The sequence below is a fragment of the Hippopotamus amphibius genome, chromosome 8, assembly GCF_030028045.1.
Source record: "Hippopotamus amphibius kiboko isolate mHipAmp2 chromosome 8, mHipAmp2.hap2, whole genome shotgun sequence".
In the NCBI taxonomy this organism is placed as follows: Eukaryota; Metazoa; Chordata; class Mammalia; order Artiodactyla; family Hippopotamidae; genus Hippopotamus; species Hippopotamus amphibius.
The window spans coordinates 12,109,637-12,134,373 of NC_080193.1; the positions used below are offsets into that span (position 1 = coordinate 12,109,637).

At 50.5% G+C, this 24,737-nt stretch overlaps 1 protein-coding gene across 5 annotated transcripts in view; it reads left to right on the plus strand.

The window, feature by feature from the left end:
• The first annotated feature begins 233 nt into the window (after positions 1-233).
• Positions 234-24,737, plus strand: part of SLC8B1 (solute carrier family 8 member B1) — a 31,069-nt gene continuing 6,565 nt past the window's right edge. For 2 of the 5 annotated variants that reach the window (XM_057744481.1, XM_057744480.1), the window contains exons 1-16: positions 234-416; positions 812-967; positions 1,577-1,814; positions 7,318-7,470; positions 7,559-7,611; positions 7,764-7,821; positions 7,944-8,049; positions 8,130-8,297; positions 9,267-9,374; positions 11,807-11,866; positions 12,155-12,285; positions 13,768-13,909; positions 19,389-19,510; positions 21,175-21,328; positions 22,039-22,119; positions 23,228-23,292. In XM_057744481.1, the coding sequence (XP_057600464.1) occupies positions 1,659-1,814; positions 7,318-7,470; positions 7,559-7,611; positions 7,764-7,821; positions 7,944-8,049; positions 8,130-8,297; positions 9,267-9,374; positions 11,807-11,866; positions 12,155-12,285; positions 13,768-13,909; positions 19,389-19,510; positions 21,175-21,328; positions 22,039-22,119; positions 23,228-23,292 (1,557 nt within the window). In that variant the 5' untranslated portion in view covers positions 234-416; positions 812-967; positions 1,577-1,658. Of the gene's footprint in view, positions 417-811; positions 968-1,576; positions 1,815-7,317; positions 7,471-7,558; positions 7,612-7,763; positions 7,822-7,943; positions 8,050-8,129; positions 8,298-9,266; positions 9,375-11,806; positions 11,867-12,154; positions 12,286-13,767; positions 13,910-19,388; positions 19,511-21,174; positions 21,329-22,038; positions 22,120-23,216; positions 23,293-24,737 lie in introns of all 5 variants that reach the window. The other 3 variants (XM_057744483.1, XM_057744482.1, XM_057744484.1) reach the window with 3 other exon arrangements.

A 24,737-nucleotide genomic window follows, 5' to 3' on the forward strand; every position in this document is an offset into this window, starting at 1 on the left:
GGTTCTGCTCTAGCGGCGAAAGCAGAACCGACGGGTAGGTGACTGAGAGGCGGGTGGAGAGTGGGGAAGACCCTGGGGACCTCTCGGGGAGGCCCTATGGCTTTAAGGGAAGAGGCGGGGCGAAGCCTTGGGGGCGTGTCCTCTGGCTGGGGTTGTGTAAGGGGCGGGGCGGGGCCGGCGCGGGGCGGGGCGGGGCCGGCGCGGGGCGGGGCGGGGCGGGGCCGGGCCGGCGCGGGGCGAGTCGGGGCCGGCGCGGGGCGTGTCGGGGTCGAAGCAGGGCCCGGCCGCGGGACCAGACCCGGACGCTGCCGCAGGCGGAAGGTCAGGCGGCGCGGGCCGGCGGGCAGGGACGGGAAAGCCCGCGAAGTCCGGCGGGGTCGAGGTGCGGAGTCTGCAGGTCCGAGGCCCGGCCCGAGGTAAGAGGAGCCTCCCCGCCCGCCTGGGCGCCACGGAGGGACCAGGCACGCGAAGTTCAACTTCTCAACATCCGCCCGGGGTGGGAAACCGAGCGCACTGATGTTCCCGGGGTCTCGCACCTAGAAAGGGCAGCCGCAAAAGTGATTGCAGCCCGAGTTTCCTGGCCCTGCCGCTGCCCATCATGTCTGCAGATCAGAGCCTCTGAACGCCTGGTCCCGGACAGGCGCACGGGCAGCGCTCAGCAAATGCTCCCTTGTGCATGAGTAGGAGAAATCGGCGGCCAGTAAAGAGGAGACACGTGCTGACCCTGCGGCTTGGGAACACCTGAGGCGCGAGCCCCTACTGAGCCCTTAGCGTTTGCTCCGACGCGCCAGCATGTGTCTCCATTTTTCAGATGAGGAATCAGAGGCTCGGAGACGTGAAGTGACCTCCCCAAGGCCCACACAGCGCGTTAGTGGCGGAGACTGTCTTGCAGACCTGGAGTGTCCGGTTTCAAGTCACTGCCAAGTGCAGTTACGGAGAACAGCAGGAGGGAAGAGCCTGTCAACAGGTGAGGAAAGTGCTGAGACAGGCCCCTCTGCCCCCATTTCTTCCCCTAGAGCCGCCGCCTCCCCCTCCTGCCCTTGCCAGGACATCCAGCAAAGATTTACCAAAAAAAACCACACGTTGTTTTCTGGGCTTTGTTTTTCTTGAAGGCAAACTAAAACGTGCTCATCTACAACATGTGGAAGAGCCAAAAGAAGAAAATTAGTGTGCCAGGGACTTTTTTTTTTCTTTTCAGTTAGATTTCTTTGGAAGAAAAATGAAGCTGGTTTTTCCCGCTTGAGGGAAAAGACATGCTAAAGTCCAGCCCGGCTCTGCTGCTAACGGGCTGTGTGACTTTGAGCAATTCGCTTCCCCCTGGGCCTTGATTTCCCCATCAGAGGAGTTATTGGCCTAGGTTTCCATAGAAACACTACTGGGGGTTCAGGAAGAAGGGCTATCTAATCTGCATGCTAGATGAGTCCGGCCCATGCAGAATGTGGGCTTCTACATTGGCTTTCCTTTGGTGGGGGGAGGAGGAAGAGCAGTTCTTCAGTCGAAAAAGTTTTCAGGCTCCACCTGTTGGGTCCTGCAGTCTTCGGTGACATTGTCCCGCTTTCTCATCCCTACCCTACAGGCCATTAGAGGTGCCAGCTGTTTGGAACTGAAACACAACAGAAGGGGAAGCAGAGAGTGAGGGCCAGGCCCCTTGGGGGCTGATGGCTGGAGGACTGCTGCATCTGTACTGGGTGCTGCCTTTGCTCTGCGAGCTGCTGATGGTGGAGACAGTGTCCGGGGGCAGGGGCCCATCTACAGGGGCCCCCATTAGCTCCCAGTTTCCAGCCTCAGGTGTGAACCAGACCCCCACGGTAGACGTGAGTATCCGGGCAAGAAACTGGCCTCAGGTGGTGGTGTATTCAGCCAATCTAGTATTGAGCATCTACTGTGTAGCAGGCATTGAGCTGAACACTGGGACAGGCCAGGGAACATATACTGTAGACAAAAATCCCTGCCCTCATGGAGCACACAGTCTCCTAGGAGAATGGATAAAGAAGTAAACATGTAAATTTCAGGTGGTAAGATGCTAAGTGCTCTGCAGATAATAGAATAAAGTGATATTGGAGAGTGGGGGCTGTGAGGGAGAGGGAGTATTTTCAACTACTTAAGATTGGGAGATCACAGATGGCCTCTGTGAGGAAGTGACCTCTGAGCCAAGCCCTGAATGGAGAAAGGAAGCCACTTATACAGACATTAGAAGGAAGAACATTCCAGGTGGAGAGAAAAGCACGTTCAAAGGCCCTGAGGTAGGAACAAGCTTAGTGGGTTTCCGGAACTGTGAGGAGGCCACAATGGCTGGAACAGGGCGAGTGAGTCGGGGGAGAGTGTTAAGAATGAGGATGGAGATGTAGTGGTGGTCAGATTACAAAAGGCCTTACAGGCTGAGGCTAGGAGGTGGGATTTGTTTTATGACAATGGGGAGCCAAAGGAAAGTTTTAAGGAGGGGGATGTCAAAATCTGATTTATTTCTTCAAGGGATGTCTCTGGCTTCTCTGAGGAGAATGGATTGAGAGGGTTGAGGGTGGCAGCAGGGAGACCAGCTGGAGGAAGGCTCCTGCAACTACCCAGGTGATGGTGGTTGTGGGAGATAGGAAAGAAGTGGTGGCATTTGGAGTAAATGTCAGAGGCACAGCAAGTAGGATATACTGATGGGTTAGATGGAGGGGTGAGGTGGTGGGAGAAAGAGGAGTCAGGGATGGCTCCAGGTTTCTGGCCTTAGCGTTGCGGGGTTGGTGGGGAATGGTAGTACCATTGACTGTGATGCGCAAAGGGAGAAGCAATTGGGGACGCTTGGTGAAGCAAGCAGGTTTCCTCCCAAAGCAGGGAGGTTTGGGCCGTTGAGACAAGCTGCAGGGAACTTGCATCATCCTGTTCTGATGTCTGTGAGGGGAGGAGAGGTCACAGTGGCTCCAGAGTGAAAATCTGAAGGAGGGAGACTGCTCAAGATGACCCTCTGCTGCAGGGGGCTGGATTCTCGCCTTGTATTTTCTTCGGTGGGAGTAACAAACGCCTCCCTACTTGAACTGACAGGTGAGAGTGTTTAGCACCCACACCAACTTGATGAGGCTGCAGAGTACCTTCATGCCCATTGTTTGAGGCAGGCAAACAGGTAATTATGCCCATTTTACAGATGGGAAAGTGATTTGTGGTTACTGTGGTTATAAAATTGACTGCTGCCTCTTGGGGGCAGGAAAATGGGGATTATCTGTGGCTTGTTTCAGATAGTCTCTCTGAGTTATTGAGCACTTAGGCCAGCACTGTGCCTAGCTCATCAGATCCTGCCCCCAAACCCCCGAGATGAGTGCGGTTATTTCTGCGCTGTAGATGAGGATGCCATGATTCAGGGAGGGGAAGTTGGCCACGAGGGAAGTAGCAGCGCCACTCATGAAATTGTGGCTGCCTCATGCTGAATCCAAAGCCTTCCCCTGCGGGTCACCACTTCCCAGGACAGGCGCCAGCACCTGTCCTTCTGGAAGTCCCGCCAGCCTCTGGACAGCCACTGTCTGGGAAGCTTGCAGGCCCCCAAGGCATTGAGTTTGCAACCCTCTCCTGTCCAGCCTGACCCTTGAAACTTGCCCACAGTGGGGGAAATATTTGGGCCTCTCTGAATTCCCTGGGTATCTTACTGACTCGGGGAAGAGGATGAGAGGGAATGAGACAGACGGGAAAGTCACCCACCCCAGACTTAGAGCAATGCTGCTTTAACTCTCCCACCTCTGGGCAGAACTGGGTTCAGGTCCTGATGGGCCTTGAGGGAGGGGATGGCCAGCTTGAGGTGTAGCAAGCCCGTCACAGAGAAATGCGATTCTGGAGGCCAGATTGGGGGACCCGCCTTGCTGACTCACTCTGCTGTCAGGGAGATAGAGGTGAGCTGGGCTGGGAGCATCTCTCTGCATCCTCCCTGGCTGACCCTGAGGACCGGGAGGAGGGAGAGCAGGAGGTGGGGAAGAAGACAGGAAGAGGAGGCTGCCCCTGCCCTGTTGGGCTGTTTCCCCAGGAGCTTCAGCTAGTAACTTTCAGGCAGAGCTGAGTTTGAAACCAGCTAGTAGTGGTAGGCTGCGTGCCCTGGGGCAGGTCACTTTGCCTCTCTGTGCCTCAGTTTTCTCATCTGTGAAGAATTGTACCAACCTCCGAGGTCTGTTTTGAAGACTGAGTGATTTGGGGTCTAGCACAGTGTGTGGCAAAACAACTATGAGGGCCTACTGTTTGCATGACTTTGGTGGGAGAGGCAGACATTAAACAAGCCTGTGATTACAATAACTAGGGATTTCAAAACACGAGAAGTGCTTTGAAAAGGAAGACCAAGGGTGATGAGAGCTTATAGCTGGAGGATCTGCTCGACGCTGGGGGTGGTCAAGGAAGGCTTCTTGGAAGAAGTGTCTAAGAATTGGAGGATGAATGAGGGATATTCTTTTGAGGGAGGTGTACCAGGCAGACGGAACAGTGCGTGAAATAGATACCGTGCGCTCAATGTAGCATCTGTAGAGAGCCAGATAGCAAAGGATGGGGAGATGGGGACCAGAAATCAGGGACCAGAAATCTCACCTCCAATTTGGCGTTGGTGGGAGTTCAGAGAGGGCTTGTGGAGCTGGTGAAACTGTGATTTGACAGAGCATTTTTTGTTAAAAAAAGTTATACATAACCTAAGATTCGTCATCTTAACCATTTTTAAGTGTACAGTTCAGTGGCATTAAAAACATTCACATTGTGCAACCGTCACCACCGTCTACCTCCAGAACTTTCTCATCTTGCAAAACTGAAACTGTCCTCATTAAACAACAACTCCCCATTTCCCCCTCCCCACAGCCCCTGGCAGCCCCCATTCTGCTTTCTGTCTCTAAGACTTTCACTAGTCCAGGTGCCTCATAGAAGTAGAATTATACAGTATTTGTCTTTTTGTGACTGGCTTCTTTCGTTCAGCATGATGTCTTCAAGGTTCATTCACGAAGTAGCCTGTGTCAGAATTTTCTTCCCTTTTAAGGCCGGGTAACATCCCATTGTGTGGATATACCACATTTTCCTTATCCGTTCATCCACTGATGGACACTTGGGTTGCTTCTAAACATTTTGGCTGTTTCGAATCATGCTGCTGTGAACATGAGTGTGCACATGTCTCTTTGAGACCTGGGTTTCAATTCTTTTTGTTGTTATACCCAGAAATAGATTTACTGGATCATCTGACAGTTCTGGTTTTTTTCCAGTTTTATTGAGATACAGTTGACCTACAGCACTGCGTAAGTTTAAGGTGTACAGCGTAATGATTTGAGTTACATATACTGTGAAATGATGACCACAAAAAGTTTAGTAAGCATCCATCGTCTCATAGATACAAAAGAAAAAAAAATAAAAAAGGGTTTTTTTTTTTTCCTTGTGATGAGAACTCTTAGGAAATACTTTCTTAACAACTTGCGTGTGTACCATACAGCAGTGTTAACTGTAGTCATCACCTTGTACATCACATACCTGCTACTGGTTATTGTATTTTGAATTTGGAGGTGGAGGGGGACTGCCCTGCTATTTTCCGCTGCAGCTGCACCGTTTTTACATCCCCAGCAGTTGCGCAAGGGTTCCAGTTTCTCCCCATCCTCCCTAGCACCTGTTATTTTCTGGTTTTGTTTGGTTTGTGTCGTAGCCATCCTGATGGGTGTGAGGTGGTATTGACAAATGTTTTGAACAGGAAGTTTGAGAAGGGGGGTGCTTCTTAGGCATTGCCTAAGCAAATGTATAACCTGACAAAGAACTAATATCCAGTATTGAAGGAGCGTCTATAGATCAATCAGAAGAAGCAAACAATTGAAAACACTGGCAGTTCAAAGAAGGAATACAAATGGCCTTTCACACATGAAAAGAGCACTTCATACATCCTCCGGGACTTGCAATTTAACAACGGGGAGGTTCCTATCACACTGGCTGGAACTGTTGTGGCATCTGGTGGGGGTGCGGGTATAAACTTACTCCTTTCCCAGTGCGGGCGGGAGTGTGTCTAAGTAGATCTTTAGAGAGGGTATTTTGGCAAAATCCATCCAATGTTTAAGATGTTTGTCCCTCTGCAGCAGACACTATCAGGGCTACCCTACCATTTTGGTGGGCTTCTATGGACTTCTAGCTGCCAGCATCTTTTTCCAGAAGCACCCATAAGCATGGTAGGACAGAAGTGCTGAGGACCTAGCACCTCCCTCCCTGGCAGTGCCCACCTGATGACTGATAGGAGTTGGGATATCAATACCCCAGCTCCCTTGCCCTTGGGATTACCAGCCCAGGGTAGGAACCATCTCAACTCAGCCTTTACTGGTTGCTTTCTCGTCCCTGACTCTCTTTCCATGCTGGGTGCTTGGGTTCTACACACCTTGCACATATGCTGCTTACTTAGACATCCTTGTCTCTGGGTCGCTTCTGGAGGAACTCAGACTGGGATAGTCTCTGAGTCAGCACTTTCACTTCTAGAATTCTCTCTGACAGAATATTCTCATGTATATTCAGAGTCATGTGCAAGGAAGTTGATTCTTGGTAATAATGAAGAAGTAGACACACTCCACTGCCCATCAGTAGGAAACGTTACCACTACTACTTATCACCCATGGTGTAAAATCCTGAGACACTGTGGTGAGGCAGGGGGTGGGTTATGGCTAAGGACAGGGGTTTTGGAATCTCAAACTGCCTGGGTTCCAACCCTGTCTCTACCACTGAGTAGGCCCTGGGATGTTGTCTTAGTCTCCTTTTCTGTGTAATGGGCAGGATAACAGTACCTTCCTCATAAGATCATTGTGCACATTAATTGAGATGCATTTTAAGCTCTTAGCACTGTAGCTGGCATATAGAAATCCCTCAGAATGTTTGACTTTTATCATCTTCATTATTATGTGCATCAATATATTAATATACAGCACATATATGAAGTGGTAAAAGTTAAGTTGCAGAAACCAGAGCTTTAGGATAGACCCATTTCTATAAAACAAAACAAACTGTATAATACGATGTATATACAAATGTCATTAAACCGAGAAATGTCTGTGAGGGTCTGCTTCAAACTGGTCACGGTAGGACCTCTGGAGAGAGGTGGGATTATGGAGGGCAGGGTTGAGAAGGGAAAATTTAGAAATCTTTATGTATTGTTTCTTTTTGTTTTAAATACACGCATTTGTGAATTACTTGGGTTAATTTCAAACACAAGTTTATTTTTAAAAATTAAAGCATATAGTTGGCACCTGGAGGGTCTGGCTTAGAGACCAGGCTGAAGGAGATTAGCTTCACTGCTTAGCGGGGGCAGGTCCAGTCAACCATGGGGTGTCAGGCCCTGATGTCCGCCCTCCCTCCCCACAGTGTCGAGAAGTATGTAGCCTGAACGCCTCTGACCGCTGTGACTTCGTCCGCACCAACCCTGACTGCCGCAGCGAGGGGGGCTACCTGGACTACCTCGAAGGCATCTTCTGCCACTTCCCACCCAGCCTCCTCCCTCTGGCCATCAGCCTTTATGTGAGGCCCCGCCCCGGGGAGCCGGGGAGAGGGGCTGGTGGCCCCGGTGGGATGTAATGCTCTTTTCCCTCTCTGGCCCCCCACCCAGGCTTTCTGGCTGCTTTACCTGTTTCTGATTCTGGGAGTCACTGCAGCAAAGTTGTGAGTGTGGCCTTGGGCTCATGTCCAGCTTATAGATGGGAAAATGGAGTCCCAGGAGGTTGACATTGGGATGACCCTGGGCTTGGGGGGGAAAGGATGGGGGCAGGAGCCACTTACTGGGGAAACACTCACTGTTTGCCTTTTCTCCATAGTTTCTGCCCTAACTTGTCCGCCATTTCCAGCACGCTCAAGCTTTCCCACAACGTGGCAGTATCCTTTTGTCCCGGAGGGAGGGAGGGAGGGAGGGAAGGCAGGGTGGCTGCTCATGGCCAGGAAAGGCCCCGGGCAGGCTGGAGCCCCTGCGCTGAGGCCCCTTGACACGCTCCCCCCATGGTGTCACCTTCCTGGCGTTTGGGAACGGGGCGCCGGATATCTTCAGCGCCGTGGTGGCCTTCTCGGATCCCCGCACAGCTGGCCTGGCCTTTGGGGCACTGTTTGGTACGAGCGGCCCCAGCTGGGGGTGGTGGGGTAGCAGGAGGGGGCACCGCGTGGCCTGAGCTTGGCATCCTCTCCTCCAGGCGCGGGCACGCTGGTTACCACTGTGGTGGCCGGCAGCATCGCCATCCTACGCCCCTTCACTGCGGCCTCGAGACCCTTCCTCAGAGACATCATTTTCTACATGGTGGCCGTGTTCCTGATCTTCACCGCCCTCTACCACGGCAGGGTCACGCTGGCGTGGGCCCTGGGTGAGCAGTGACAGGACCAGGGCGGGGTCATCCCAGGGCTGATGGGGGGGAGGCACGGGGTGGGGGCGGGGAGCAGGCAGGGTGGGACGTGAGGGAGTGGTCAGCGGCACACAGAGTCACTTTTGGTTCCAAATGATGGAAACCCTACTCAAGGTAGCCTGAGCAAAAAATGGGGACTCGTGGTTCAGATAACCAAAGAGGGCAGGGCAGAGTCGGGGTGATGTTCTGAACTTTCACGATCTCCACTTTTTTAATAAGCAGTACAGTCAGGATGCTGACTGTGGCCGTCAGGGTCCCGGCAGCGTGTCCATTCCATGTTCCAGTGACATGGATGGAGGGACAGTTTACAGAGGGTTAAGGAAACCAACGAGGGACGCTGAGATGCAGAGACACCAGGGACCGGCAACAGTGGGAGCCCCTGAAGGGGCAAAGAATGGGGAGGCTGGAGCCTGCTGAGTGCTACAGGCTCAGCTCTGGGGCCACCTAACACAAGTGGCAGTTGTGGAGGGGTCACAGGCCCTGCCGGAGACAGGGCACCCCAGCAGGGAGGCAGTGCCCCAGACCCTCCCCTGCTACCTTGCGATTTGGTGTCGGGGCTCCGTGGGTGGGCCCAGGGCAGCCAGAGTTCCGGGGATGCAGTCTGCAGGCCTCGGCCTCTCAGGGCACAGAGCAGGACACAGACCCTTCGCACTTGAATTGTGCCCTGGAGGCCACCGTCTGTGCCAGGTGTTACACCCACCATTGATGGTCGGATTGGTGGCAGGGAGGCAGGGGGTGGAGGTGGTAGGAAGGGAAGGACCAAGGAGGGCAAGGGAGGGGCAGGGCTCCAGGAAATGGCCATTTGCCGGCTGGGCTGGGCTAACACAGACAGCCACTGCCACCAGGTGCCCGTGACAGAACTGGCAGCTGTTGTTAATCTGGGCCCTGTAGCCAGGACGCCACTTGGTGATGGCGTGCCCTTATCTGCAGGTTACCTGGGCTTCTATGTGTTCTATGTGGTCACCGTGGTTCTCTGCACCTGGATCTACCAATGGCAGCGGAGGAGAGCCTTGGTCTACTCCATGCCAGGTACTCCAGGTAAGGTCTGAACAGAGCCCCCAAGAGAGAACCAGTGGGCCTGGAGCCCTCTGCACCCTTCACCGCTGCCTTGCATCTCCTGAGGACTTTGCCAGTGTCCATCTCCTACTTTTTCTACTCGTTCTGCCAAGGTCCCATCTCCATGCCTTTGCTTGTGCTGGTGAAGCCTCCTCATCACCTGCTTGTCCAGGTTCACTAGTTCTTCATGCTGATCCCCGTTGTTGGGGCAAATCCTCCTAGGAGCTGTCACTGCTTCTGTCCAGGAATGTGCTCCCTACCATCAGGGTGAAATCCAGGTGCTTCCATATATGCAAATACATGCACACACGTATCCACAAACGCACCTCCACATTCACAGATTCTTATACCACACAAATACACATATTTGCAAATACATACATCACACACACATAAATACGTAACATGCACAAATACATATACACATATTCCACACACATGAACAAATTCATATATGAACATGCACACATATGCAAAGACACACAAGTGTATACACAGCACATACACACAACACACAGATACAATACACACATATACATTTATTGAGTAAATTATCAGTAATTATCAATAATTGTTGAATTATCAAATTCATTCTTTTCAGTAAGCCTGTAAGTTAGGGCCTACTACATTATCGTCTTTTATAGTTGAGGAAAAGAATCAGGGAAGTCAAATCCTTCCCAGGCCATAGGTGCTGGAGAGGGGCGGGGCCGGGACTTGACCCCTGTTCTCCAGACCCCAAGAGCCTTCCCCTTACTCATAGCACCAGAGGCCACAACTGGGAACCTACAGACCACATCTTCTGTACAGAATGTTGGCTTTTTGTGGTGTGACCAGTGTGTTCTTTTAAAAATTATCAGGCCGAGATTTAAAATGAAAAGATTTTTTTTTTTGTTTTAAAAATATTTATTTATTTTGGCTGCACTGAGTCTTCAGTTGCGGCATGTGGGACCTTTGTTGCGGCATGGGGGATTTTTTAGTTGCAGCATGCAGGTTCTTAGTTGCAGCATGCCAGCTTCTTAGTTGTGGACTCTTAGTTGCGGCATGCGGGATCCAGTTCCCAGACCAGGGGTCAAACCCGGGCCCCTTTCATTGGGAGCATGGGGTCTTTGCCACTGGACCACCAGGGAAGTCCCTAAAATGAAAAGGTTTGATATAAATTGTGGCTTCTCTTGAAACATCAGACCACCTGGTCCTCCATGCCTGCCTGGCACGATGACTAGAGCTGAATGGGGCTCCCCCCGAGGACAAGGCATGGTTCCCCAATTTGCGCCAGTCCGCACCACTCTCTGTCATCAGCCCCCACACGTGGAGGTGGGTTGCTTGCAGACCCGATTATGTTGGAAAACCAGAATTCTGCCACCCAGCCTGTTTCACTTGGTCCCATGACATGCTTGGCCCATTTCAGCATGTGAGCCTGAGAACCTTGCACTTGATCTGTTGCCATTTGTGCTGGGCCTCGGCTTTCTTCTCCAGACTCATTTCATACCCCAAAGTCCGTGTCCAAACTGTGTAGGGCCACCCCCATGTCCCTGAACACACCATGCTCCCTCTGACTGTCTCTGGGCCTTTGCATATGCTGTCCCCGCTCCCTGGTGTGCCCTTCCTCTGAAAGACTGAAGGACTCAGCCTGGAGGGAGCTCTGCAGAGACCCCCAGGGGTCCCTTCTGGGCTTGCACAGCTTTCAGACTCACCTCAGCACAGCCTTTGTGTCTCTGTTCTGTTATAAATTTGATTATATTTCTGTCTATTTGAGAGATTCCTGAGCATCAGACTCTATCTCATTTCCTCTCATATTCCTGGGGCACTGGCACAGGTGCTGGGGACTCCTCCTACAGGAAGTCTACTGTGATTTTTCCTCTTCTCCCCTCTTTATCAACTGAGCCTTCAGAGTTCAGCACATATTACCCTGTGCTGTCTCTTAAACCCATCAGAGCCCACCAGCCTGGAACACAAGGGGAAAATGAGGGCTGGAGAGGGGCCCAAGGTCACACACAGGCAGAATCAGGGCTAGCACTCCTCACTTGAGAAAGGCCATTTTCCTTTTGGGAAGCCCTTCTTTACAGGGCTCAGTCCTCTAATCTTTTCTGAGGACTCCCAAGAAAAGTTTCAGACTGGAAAAGCAAAATATGATGGATTCCAAGTTCTGAAAGGTACAAAATTGAAGTCAGTTAATGTTTGAATTATGTGTTCAAATGCTGCATCACTACATTTGAAAATGTTTTGTGAGTTAGAATTCCTCACTCTGTAAGAATTCCTGAGCATGCAGGGTGATTGCTGAGAAATCCAGAATATAGAGGGCCTGGACACTTGCACCCTGAAAACTGTCCTGTCCTAGAGGTGCTCTACCCTGGAATGGTGGTGGGAGGGTCTGGGTGCCCCAGCTGGCTCATGGGAAACTCCTCTCTGTCCTACAGAGATGCTCTCAGAGTCTGAGGAGGATCGGGTATCTTCTAATACCAACAGCTATGACTATGGTGAGTCCAGCGCCCTGTGGCCAGCTGGGGTGGGGGTACCAGGGCAGGGCTGGGATGGAGAGGTGGGGAGATGGGGCCAACTAGGCCCCAGGAATGAGGCAGCAAACAGCCTCACCTCTCGCTGCACCTCGGCTGAGCTCTGGGCTGGGTTCACCCACCTGCCCCACTACTGGCCCTGGGCTTTTCCTTCTTCCCAAGGGTTGGGGGAACTGGTGGGAGGAAGGGGAGAGGGTTTCCCGGAGACTGAGACAGCCATGGACACCTGCCCCTCCCACCTTGCACCCCCAGGTGAGGAGTACCGGCCGCTGCTCTTCTACCAGGAGACCACGGCTCAGATCCTGGTGCGGGCCCTCAACCCCCTGGATTACAGGAAGTGGAGGACCAAGTCAGTCTACTGGAGGGCCCTCAAGGTGTTCAAGGTGAGGGGGGGACCCTGGAGTCAGCCTTCTGGCTTTGTGACACCACAGGACAGTGGACCCCAACCTTCTCCAGAACAGTGAGGGGAGGGCTGGGCTCTGCTGGGGACTTGATGGGGAAATAGATAAGCTGGGACTTGATGGGAAATCTGCGTCATGGAGTGTGGCTGGGGCTCTGCCCCCCATGGAGGAAGGAGAGCATCTTCCCAGGGACAGAGAAGAGGTGGGGACCCCTCCTGACCAGATAAGGGTAGGGAACTGGGGCAGGGGAAGAGAGTGGGCATAGTCCAAATGAGGCCAAGATTGCACTTTTCTGATCCCTCGCTGCGTCCCTGAACTAAATGTCTCCTCGATGTGCGCAGGGTACCCAGGCAGGTTTACATGAGGCACTACAGCTGCCTTCCACCACCCAGACTGAAAAAGTCAGGGGTCTCACCTCACAGCCCTCCAATGTGGATACCTTTCAGGCCTCCTCAGACCCAGGGGGCAGATAATGAACTATATTTATATCCCACAGTGGCTCTGGCTACATCATGACCTTGGGCAAGTCACTTTGTCCCCCTGAGCCACAGTTTCCTCCACTGAAAAATGGGGACAATGATAGTGCCTTTCTTCTGATGTGGTTGTATTAGTAAGTTATTGCTACAACAGTGCTGTGTAACAAACAAACCCCAACATCTCATTGACTTATGATGACAATATTTATTCTCATTCAAGAGCCTGTAAGTCATCTGGGGTGCCTCTGGTTGGTGATTCAGGTCTGTCCCCCATCTTATTCTGGGGCCAGTGGGAGTGTGCTCTTTCCTTGGCAGAAGAGACCAGGGCAGACTCCCCAAGCACATTTTATTCCTCTGTTCACATCACATTCACCAATAGCCCATTGGCCAAAGCAAGTGACATGGCCAAGTTCAACATCAACAAGGAAATGTATTCTGCAGACTCTAGTTACTTGACAAAGAGTGGGGGTGTTTAATTCTGTTAGAGGAAGGGATTGAAGAGTTGCGAACCGTATCCAGCCTACCACAGGGATTGTGACAATTTAATGAACTAATATATGTAAAGGGCCGACTCCACTGCTTAGCATATAGTAAGCACTCTATAAGTGTTATTACTCATTAAGTTACTGGCTAAAAACACAAGGTGTGGAGTCGGTCAGAGCTGGCCCTGTATCCTGGATTCATATATCTTTCTGTGTGGCTTTGGCGAAGTTTTTTTAACCTCTCTGAGCCTCAGTTTCTTTATCTGAAGGGTAGGAAAATTAGCGTTCCTATTCACAGCATTGTCAGGGTGAGCAAGTGGGGTGCTGTGCTAGCACCTGGGCTGTGGCGGCGTGTTGCAGCAGAGGCTAAGCCAAGCGCCCGGGGGCCTGTGCCCAGTGGCTACTCTATTGGCAACAGCCTCGTCCTGGAGGAACTGAGCTTAGGGTGGGGCCAGCCACGCACAGGCCTCCCTGGTGACACCCTTCTGCCTTCGTGCACTTGACAGCTGCCCGTGGAGTTCCTGCTGCTCCTCACGGTCCCCGTCATGGACCCTGACAAGGAGGATGGGAACTGGAAACGGCCCCTCAACTGCCTGCACCTGGTCATCAGCCCCCTGTTCTTGGTGCTGACCCTGCAGTCGGGGACCTGTGAGTATCCCCTCCCCCAGGCCAGCGCACCTCCCTCCACCCCACATTGCTGAGTTTCCTTCTCAGCCACACCGGGCGACCCTGGGCCAGAGGGGCAGTCCTGGACATACAGCAGGCGCTTCATATATGCTTGTGCCATGAGCCTCCCGCAGTCCGTTGGCCCAGGCCCGCTGGCTGCAGGTGGAGGCTGCACGCTGGTGGCCCTCGGGCCAAGTCCAGCCCTCTGGCTCGTTTGTTTGCATTACACAACGTGCAGCGTTCACCTCAAAATCCAGAGCTGGGCTTCTCAAGGAGATCTGGGCCACGTTCCTAAAAGCAGAATTGGCTGGAGCTGAGAAGAGGCACTGCCCCCCGCCTCCCACCCCCCAGGCAGTGCGGGAACCCGCTGACGGATGCCTCACAGGCCCCTCTGTCACCTGTTGGGTGACCCGGGTGGGTTACTTCACTCGTTCATGTGAGCTGGCACTGAGGCTTCCCCGACCTGCCCCCAGCTTTCCTTTTCTGACCTGCTCTGGCTGAAGCAATGCCCCCGTCTCATCAGGCGTCTTCTCACTCCTGCTGCTCAGGTTCTGCCCGTTGTCTGACTTTAGTATCTCACGCTGTCCATTCCTCTGGTCTGTCATCTGGGCTCCTGCCCCTCAACCCAGGGGCATCTCCTGAAGGTGGAGGTAGGGCTCCGGTAGCAAATGCATGGCTGGGTGTGGCTTTTTTGCTAAAGAGAGCTGGGATGAAAAGGCTGCCAAATTCTGTGTGTTTCTCCTCCAGTTTATGTGAGGACACAGGCACTGAGGGGAGGAGAGTCCATCGGGGCACAGTGTGGCCCCAGAGCTGGGAAGGGTGCCTCCTATGGGTCCCAGCTGTCTGGTTCATTACAGCCCTGCCTCTCCAGCCCCCATCCTTGTGGCTTCTTTTTTTTTTTTATAAATATTTATTTAATTTTATGTATTTATTGGTTTATTGGCTGCATTGGGTCTTCATTGCAGCCCGGGATCTTCATACGTGGGATCTTTTGTTGAAGTGTGTGGGCTCTTCGCTGCAGCGTATGGGCTTCTCTCTAGTTGTGGCATGTGGGTTTCCTCTTCTCTAGTTGAGGCACGCGGGCTCAGTAGTTGTGGCAAGCGGGCTTAGTTGCTCGGCAGCATGTGGGAACTTAGTTCCCTGACCAGGAATCAAACCCGCATCCCCTGCACTGCAGGATGGATTCTTTTTTGTTTGTTTTGTTTTTTAAGATTTCTTTTATTATTTATTTATTTATGGCATTGAGTCTTCATTGCTGTGCACGGGCTTTCTCTAGTTGTGGTGAGTGGGGGCTACTTTTCATTGCGGTGTGCAGGCTTCTCAGTGCAGTGGCTTCTCTTGTTGTGGAGCACGGGCTCTAGGTGTGTGGGCTTCAGTAGTTGTGGCATGTGGGCTCAGTAGTTGTGGCATGTGGGCTCAGTAGTTGTGGCACACAGCTTAGTTGCTCCGCGGCATGTGGGATCTTCCCAGAGCAGGGATCGAATCTGTGTCTCCTGCATTGGCAGGCAGATTCTTAACCACTGCACCACCAGGGAAGTACAGGTTGGATTCTTTATACCACTGGACCAGCAGGGAAGTCTCCCTTGTGGCTTCTTAAAAGAGGGGCTCCCAAGCGTTGGTCATTCAGGAACAATCTTGATTTTTGTCCCACTCCGAACTGTTATATTTGATATTTTTCTTAAATCGGCTCTTTTTTTTTTTTTTAATTTATTGGAAAGGAATCTGTATCGCTTGCATCAGTAGGAAACTGGCATCATTTCCAATACATTTAAGGTATTTCAATTTGTTACAAGGAGAGAATTGAGGAAGGAATCCATTTCCTGAGATGTGATTCTGTGATATTTAGTGTCTTATCCACCTGTTCCAACACTGTAATGGTAGCAGGTCCACACTGGGGAAGGACTGGTTCAGGCGAATGCATCTGTGACCCCCTTTCAGGGCTGAGCGCTGGACAGAGAGATTCCCCCACCCCAGACTGTAGGGGTAGTGCTAACTGCACGATGTACATAGCAGGTTGTAGTAAAAATGGGTCATTTTAATACTGACGTAGTACTCAATAATCTTGTAAGTGTCTCATAATAAAATTTCAGGGAATAGCCCACGTAGAACTTCAGCTTTGGGTGCTGATGGTAAAGCTGAAGCGTCTTCCTTGAGTCTTAGGGAGATGTGTTGTTCTTCTTTTCTGGTTTACAAGACCAGGGTAATGAACTGTACTACAAAGACGCTTCATTTTAGGAGAGTCTTTTCAATGATGCTGATTACTGGTATTAATGCTAGAATTAGAAAGAAGTATGAAATAGATGCTAGTTGTCCAATGACGATGAAGGGGTGTGCTACAGGTTGTGCTCCAATTCACGTTAGGGTTAGTAGGTCTGCTGCTAGTACTCAGAACAGACACTGGCTAAGAGGTCGTTGCTTGGCTGTGTGGAGTATTGGGATAAATGGTAGGATTAAGATTGAAATGACTAGGGCTAGGACTGCTCCTAATTTGTTGGGGATTGATTGTAAGATTGCATATGTGACTAGGAAATACCATGCTGGCTTAATGCGTGGTGGTGTGTTGAGGGAGTTTGCTGGGGTATGGTTGTTGGGGTCACCTAGGAAGTTGGGTGAAAATAAAACTAATATTAGTAATGCCAGAACTAGCAGTAAGCCACCTAAGATGTCTTTAATTGTATAGTAGGGCTGCGATGGAATTGTATCTATGTCGGATGACATTCCTGTGGGATTATTAGATCCTGTTTTGTTTTGTATTTTTAATATTTTTTTATAAATTTATTTATTGGCTGCATTGGGTCTTTGTTGCTGCACGTGGGCTTTTTCTAGTTGTGGTGCACGGGCTTCTCATCACAGTGGCTTCTCTTGTTGTGGAGCACAGGCTCTAGGTGAGGGAGCTTTAGTAGTTGCAGCACGCGTGCTCAGTAGTTGTGTCTCACAGGCTCTAGAGCGCAGGCTCTGTAGTTGTGGTGCACAGGCTTAGTTGCTCCACGGCATGTGGGATCTTCCTGGACCAGGGATCGAACCCGTGTCCCCTGCATTGGCAGGCGGATTCCCAACCCCTGCACCACCAGGGAAGTCCCGGTCATTAGCGTTCTTATACTTGAATAACAACGATGATTTTTCATGTCATTGGCCACGGTTAGATTCCATGTAAGAATAATGATAACAGACGTATTTATTTTGAGTACTGTTTTTGTAATTAGTTTTGTGGGGTTTTCTTCAAAACCTTCACCTATTTATGGAGGACTTGGGTTGATTGTGGGTGGTGGTGTTGGTTTTGGGATTGTATTGAATTTTGGTGGTTCATTTTTAGGTGTGATGGTATTTTTGATTTATCTTGGGGGAATACTGGTCGTATTTGGTTAGACGACAGCTATGGCTACTGAATGATACCCTGAAGTGTGGGTTTCTAATAAGACTGCTTTAGAAATATTTCTCTCAGAACCGATAATAGAATTTTCAGTAGAGCTATATGTTTTAAAAGAAGAAGAGGTGGAAGCTGTATTCAAGTTTAATGGGCTAGATTGGGTTATTTATGAGACAGGTGATTCTGGCTTTTTTAGTGAGGAAGCAGTAGGAATTGCAGCGCTATATAGTTATGGTACTTGATTGGTAGTTCTTACTCGTTGATCACTGCTTATTGGTGTGCTTATTATAGAGGTGACTCGTAACTAAATAAATTATGCTTAGGGTAAGGGTAATGAAGAATGATAGGAAATATAGTTTGATTATACCTTTTTGGTCTGAATTTTAACTGAATGAAGGAAGTGGTTTTTGGTAAAAACGCTTTCTAGTGAGATTAAGTCTAGGAGAGCAGATGCTGATTTGTGGCTTGTCGATAGATTTAAACAGGGTGGTAGGCGGTGTATGATAGTGGGAAAGGACCCTGAGAGGTTGGAGAATTTGAAGGTGCTTGAGGGGTAATTAAATCTGAAGCTCTGTGTAGTAGGATTAATTTCACGTGCTAGAGTAAAGCCTAGGACACTCACTACGAGGGCAGTTAATTTTAGGTGGAAAGGTACCGTTATTAGAGGAACTGTTGTTGGAGGAATATTGTTGGAGATAATAAATGTGGCAAAAATGCTTCCGATTAATAAGTGTTTAATAGAATTAATTAGGAGATGAAAGTTAAGGAGGAGAAGCAAGGTTAGAGATAGCCCTGCCTGGGCGGTGGGTGCTGTGTCTATCAGCCAAGCCTCCCAATCTCACTGCCAACCTCCATCCTCCTCTTCTAGGCCACCCCCAGAGCCGTCTTTCTGAAGTGCCACTTTCCACATGTTGTGGTTGCTCCTCCACTCTAAGACCTCCATGGCTCCCCAGTGCCTCTTGGAAAAAGGCCATGTCCTCCGATTATCATTCAAGGCCTCTGAGATCCTGAGTCAGCCACCTTCCCCAGGCCTTTTTCTGCTATCGATGACATGAACTTGCTCAATGCCTTGCTACCCATCTCTTCCTGCTTCCTGTGGTACTCTTGTGCCCCTCTCGGCTTACGACTCAGCTCACATCCTCAGCTCTCCGAGAAGCCCTTCCTGACAACCGCATGCCCCAGCCACCTCCTGAAATTCCTCTAGCACAGGATTGGGAAATACAGAGAAAGGACTTGTCATCCAGGCGTCAGGTTCCAAAGCCGGTTCTTATAAGTAAAAGTCACATCCATCAAAATTACCCCCTGAAATCTCCCACAGTGTATTGTGCACACGATTTTATACATTTGGCCCTCTCATATCACCTTATGCCCACTGATGTTTGCGAGCCCATGAGCTAGACTAAAGAAAGAACAAAAGGAAAGTCTTGTTTCATGTGTCTGGGCAGTTGAACCATCCATTGCCTTGAAGACTAGTGATGAAAGGATGGTATATGGAGAATTCTAGAGTGTTCTGCCTGCCTGCAGGGTTTCCTCCCTTCACTGTTTTAATATGAAGCCTCTGGAACCTTTGTAACTTTATAATGGATTGGTTTGCACAGTAGACTTCTCAAGAGAGCCAGAATCAGTGGGTAAGATTGGGTTTGACTATACAGTTCATGTCATGGAGTGATGCCCACCCATTAGTAATGCCTGGCTGCAGGGTGCTGCCTTGAAGCTCAGTTAGACCAAAGCATCATGGTTGATTAGTGATGTCTGCTGCCGGCATGGGAAAGGATAGCGGGGGTGAGTAGTCTTAGCCATTCCCATCCTACTTCCACAACAAAAGGCTGGAGAGTCTGTTTTTCATGTGTCTCTCTTTTCTTTCCTATGTGAGTAGCTTGAGAGCAAGGGCTGTGTCTTTAATTTCTCTGTCTCCCTGAAGTGTCTAGGACAGGGCTGGGCACATAGGAGGTCTCTACCTTATATCCAAGCAACCGAGTTTTATCTGGGTTTTATCCCCTCCACGCCCTCTCAGTCATTCTCGGGCGGCTTCCAGGAGGAGGTGCCAAGTTGAAGCTGTGGAGAGTACCAGCTCCCTTTCTCGTCCCTCTGCAGATGGCGTCTATGAGATAGGTGGCCTCTTTCCCGTCTGGGCCGTGGTGGTGATCGTGGGCACAGCCTTGGCTGCAGTGACCTTTTTTGCCACATCCAACAGTGAGCCCCCCAGGCTTCACTGGGTAAGAAACCTAGGCTCTCCAAGCTGGGAGAGGGGACACTGAGGTCTGCCGGGCAGATGTCCTGGGACAATTTGGCCACTAATCACTTTCCACCGTGACGGGTCTTTAAAGCCACTTTTAAGGAGTTTTGTTCAGGGTCCACTTTTTTTGGTAACAGCTTTGTTTTATTGAGCTGCAATTCATACACCATACGAGTCACCCGTTTGACGTATACAATGTAACAGTGTTTATTATATTCACAGAGGTATGCAACCATCACCACAATCTGAGATCATTTCCATCACCCCAGAAAGAAACCCCGTACCCAGTAGCAGTCACTCCCCGTCCTCCCCGACCATCACCCGGCCAGCACGAATCTGCTTTCTGTCCCTCTAGATTTTCCTGTTCTGTATATTTCACACAAATGGAATCATACAATATGTGGTCTTTTATGACTGCCCTCTTCCTCTTAGCAACATGTTTTCAAGGTTTATCCTATGTTGTGGCATGTGTCAGAACATCTTTCCTTTTCATGGCTGAATGCTATTCAATTATACAGATTTAGCATATTTTGTTTATCAGTTAATCCATTAATGGACCCTGGGTTTTTTTCCACTTTTTAGATATTATGACTAATACTGCCACGACCATTGGTTTAAATTTTTTTGTGTAGAAATAATTCTTTCATTTCTCTTGGGTGTATTGCTAGGAGTAGAACTGCTGGGTCAAATGTGAACTGTATCTTTACCTTTTTAAAGACCTACCAGACTCTTTTCCTCCATCCTAACTAGGAGGCAGCTGGGTTCCTAACAGTCACATTCCAGTGATGGAATTGTGTGGTCTTTGGGGTGTTTGTTTTTTTTCCAGTCTCTCCACTCTGCAGGATGTTAAAGAAATTTTAGGCAGTTTGTTCAGAGATCTTTTCTTCAAAAGTTTACTTAAATTTTTTCTTTCTTTCTTCCTTTCTTCCCTCCTTCCTTCCTTCCTTTCTTCCTTCCTTTCTTTCCTTCTTTTCTTTTCACCAAATTGTATGCTCTAAATATATGCAGTTTATTGTGTTAACTGTATCTCAATAAAAGTTAAAAAAAAAAAAGAATTATTGCTTTTTAAAAATTCTGGTTTTTATTTTCAGAAACACTGAATGGATGTACCAGCCCAAAGGAGGCTGAATTTTTAGCCAGTTGATTATTTAGAGACATGGTCTTAGCCAGTGTTTCTTACTAGTCTTTGAAGTACTGACACATGTTCCAAGGTGGATGTGCCTTGAAAACATGATGCTGAGTGAAAGAGGCCAGTCACAAAGGACCACGTGCTGTATGAGGCCATTCCTATCATGTCTAGAATAAGCGAATCCAGAGAGACAGAAGGTAGAGGAGTGGTTGCCAGGGCCTGGGAGGAAGGGTGGGTGGGCTGGGGAATGACTGATCATGGGTGTGGAGTTTTCTTTTTGTGGTGATGGGGTGGCATTTGGTCCATAGATGAGAAATCTGATGAAAGCTAGGAGGAACCCCTTCTTGACGAAGTGGTAATATTAAGCTAGCATTTTATGCACTTACGATATGCCAGGCTCTGGCTGCTTTGCATCTGTTAACTCATTTCATGCTCATGACAACTTCACAAGGTAGGTACTATTGTTTCATTTTATAGCTGAGGAACTAAGGTCGTGTCCCTGTCCCCTCCCCCAGCTCTTCGCTTTCCTGGGCTTCCTGACCAGCGCCCTGTGGATCAACGCAGCTGCCACGGAGGTGGTGAACATCCTGCGGTCTCTGGGCGTGGTCTTCCGGCTGAGCAACACTGTGCTGGGGCTCACGCTGCTGGCCTGGGGGAACAGCATTGGAGGTAACTCGGGGCCGGGTGGGCTTCTAGAATGAGCTCAGCTACCTCACTGCTCTTTGCTCGCTCAGCCAGAATTGTATGTGGGCAGGGGCGTCCAGGGCGTCTGCCCTTAGCAGGTGCTCAGTGCCTGTCGTTTTGGAGTGACCATCACTGGGCATCAGGGTGGGATGGCCCGGACTGTACCTGAGCCGGGAGGCTCTGTAGAAGCCCCAGCCTCTTCCCCACTGTGATGCATGGACAATCAGTAGCTCCCCAGGCTTCAGGCTCATTGAAGCCAACCAGGTAGAATGTGTCCATGGGTGTGCGACATGAATAGGCATTCACTCATGCATACAGATATCCTTCTCTAACTAGAGCTGCCAGGTGGGGTTGGTCAGGTTGTACACTGCCCAAGAGCATCCTGACAAGGGATTAGGGGGGCCAAAATCTAGCTCTCCTTCCACTCACCTCTTTGGGCCCCTTTTCCTAGTTTGCACAGAGGTACTGTGTGTGCCAGCAGCAGATAGGACACGGGTGAAAGATTGGTGGTGGCATATCATACCCACAAAGTTGCCCCTGATGGGAAAGAGGCAGGTAAAAAGAATTAAGGAGGGAAATGTGTCTTTATCAGTGTTTGTTGACTGAATGACTGTGGGTAGAAAGAAGGAATGAATGACCAAGGAGGGCCCGGGGAAGCCTCGCACCACTCAAGGCCTTCTCGTGTTTCCACACAGATGTCTTCTCAGATTTCACGCTGGCCCGCCAGGGCTACCCCCGGATGGCGTTCTCGGCCTGTTTCGGTGGCATCATTTTCAGTATCCTTTCTGGGGCGGCCCTTCCCTCTGTGCTGTGAGCCAAGGCTGTGCTCCATCGGGATTGGCTTTCACTGGAACACCTGGGGCAGGTGATGCGTTTGCTTGAGGCTCAGCTTTTTCATCTATAAAATGGGCATACTGAGGGGACGGACCTCTTAGGCTGTTGTATGGATTGAACGAGGTGACAGAAGTGCTTGGCACTTGGTAAATAGCAGTGACGGCACATATTCGTTTTGTTAGGGCAGAGATAGTATTAGGAGGGGCCCACACGTGGAGCTTGTGGAAGACCCCTCCCTCTTGCTTATAGATGTCCTGGTCTGGAGATGTCAGGGTTGGCAGACGTTTTCTTAAAGGGCCAGAGGGTACATATTTTAGATTTTGTGGGCCTTGAATCCCTTTTGCAACTCTTCGACTCTGCTGTTGTCGTGTAAAGAGAGCCACGGGCAATACAGAAATGAATGGGTGTGACTGTCCCAATGAAACTTTAGTAATCAAAGCAGGCAGTGGGCCAGATTGCCCTTCAGGCTTTCATTTGCCACCCCCTGGTCTATACAGAAAAGACTGGGTCAGGCAGCCTGGGGCTGTAAAAAAGACGAGGCTTCTAACTGGGACGGTCTCGGGTCCCAGTTCCAGCGCGCGGTGTGCCAGCTGTGTGACCTGTGTGCAGCGTGCCTCCTGCCGTCTGTCACTCCCAGGTGCCCACTGTGACCTGCTCCTGGCTTTAGGGCTGTGGCCTCTCCTGACCACTCAGGTTGGGGTGGGAAGGAGGGAGCCCCAGCTGGAGCAGTGTCCCCTGAGCCACCCCTGGAGGTGGCCCTGAGCCATGCTCCATCACCAGTCCCCCCAGTGGGCAGTCACTTCACCTCACCTCCGTTTCTCCATCTTACCAGGTATCAAGCGTTTCTGTCACCTCCTGCGATCCTTACAGATTGAGGCAAAATGTACACTGCATACTGTTAGAGGCGCTAAAACTGGATAAAGTCTCCTCGGATAGGTTTTTTTGGGGGAGAAGGGGGAACGCAGCCAGAGGTCAGAAAGAAAGCCAATGGGCTGTGTGGTTGGGGTTATGGGGCTTGACGTTCTGGCAACTTCCTGAGCTGGGCTGCAGATATCCTGGTGGGAGTGGGGCTGGGCTGCCTGCTGCAGATCTCCAGGAGCCACATGGAGGTGAAGGTGAGTGGCCAGACGCTTCTGCAAGGGGCCTGCTTATAGGCTCTTTTCTCCTCCTCCTCCTCCCCCCTCTCCTCTCCCTCCTCTCCCTCCCCCTCCCTTCTCCTCCCCCTCCCTTTTCCTCCCCCTCCTCCTCTTCCCCCTCCCCCCTCTGGACCAGAGACCACTCACATCTCAGTAGAATACACGTACTGGGAAGAGGATTTTTCTAAATTTGTGACAAGTCTGATTTGTAGAATATTAAAAATACTTTGCATATAGGGTTTAAAAAGGTATTACGTGCAAGGTCACAGAGTAAGATGTGGCTTTGAGGGAAAGGGGCAGGCAGGCTCTGGACTGGAGTCTTGGTCTCATCACTGAAGTCTGACTTTGAGTGAATCAGGACTCTGAGGCTCTCTGAGCCTCCGTTTCCTCACCTATGAAGTGGGATTGATGCCCCCCACCCCAGCTCCGCTAGCTTCCCGAATTAGCACGCATGAGGTGAGGGCCAGGCTGAATATCTCATCTCACCACTGTCTGCAGAGGACAGGCCGAGTGAGAGAGAGTGTTGGTGACAGCCCCAGCAGGGGGGACCTCCATAGATTTGGAGAAGGCTCTGAAATGCACTGAGCAGCAGAGGTTCTGCGGGTTCAGGGACACCCAGGAATTTCCTGGGAGCAGATGAGACCTCCTGACCCAGGCATAACAGGGCCGGTGGGGGGTGGGGGTGGGGCTGAAAATCTGCATTTTTAAATACGGTCCCTGGGGACTGATGAAGGTTGGGTGAAGGTTAGGACACTTGAGAAACAGGTTTCCAACAAGGTTGAAAACCCAAACACTAGTTCAGGGCAGGTAACCTAATCCTGTGGATGAGTCAGGTGGGCCTCCTGTGGCCAGATAATCCAGCTTTTCTAGAGACGTAGAAGAAATCGAGATTCCTGGGTGAACTTATCTCTTTGGAAATATTGCACAGGGCCAACAGCATCCCGTGCAAGGCAGATACAACCCAGATTCGGGCCCCAAGCTTGCATTCTCAAGGACTTGGATTCAGAGGCCAAACCAGAGAAGGATGAAGATGGGGAGGGGATGTGGCCCAGAGGATGGTTTTAAGACTAATTGTGTGGAAGCGCTTGGAATGTGCAGCTGAATGGTGGCCTCATTAATGGGAACGAAGTCGCCACCCTCTTTCTCCAGGAGGCAGCTAGTTCCTGAATAGGGTCTTCTGGCTGACCTGTAATTAACTGGCAGCTGGGCCAGCCTTTCACAGCGGCCACGCCCATAAGCACATAGCTACTTCCGGCTTGGAAAGTTTGCTTTTCTAAGGGGTAAACACCCTCTGTCTGCAAATTTTGTTTATACTCTTAACCGGTTTAATAAGTTCCTTTCATTCTTGATTTTCAGGCAGCTCCTGATAATGAGACTTTAGGGGTTGGGCCCCTGAAGGCCCTGTTTCTTTTCTCTGGCTCCTT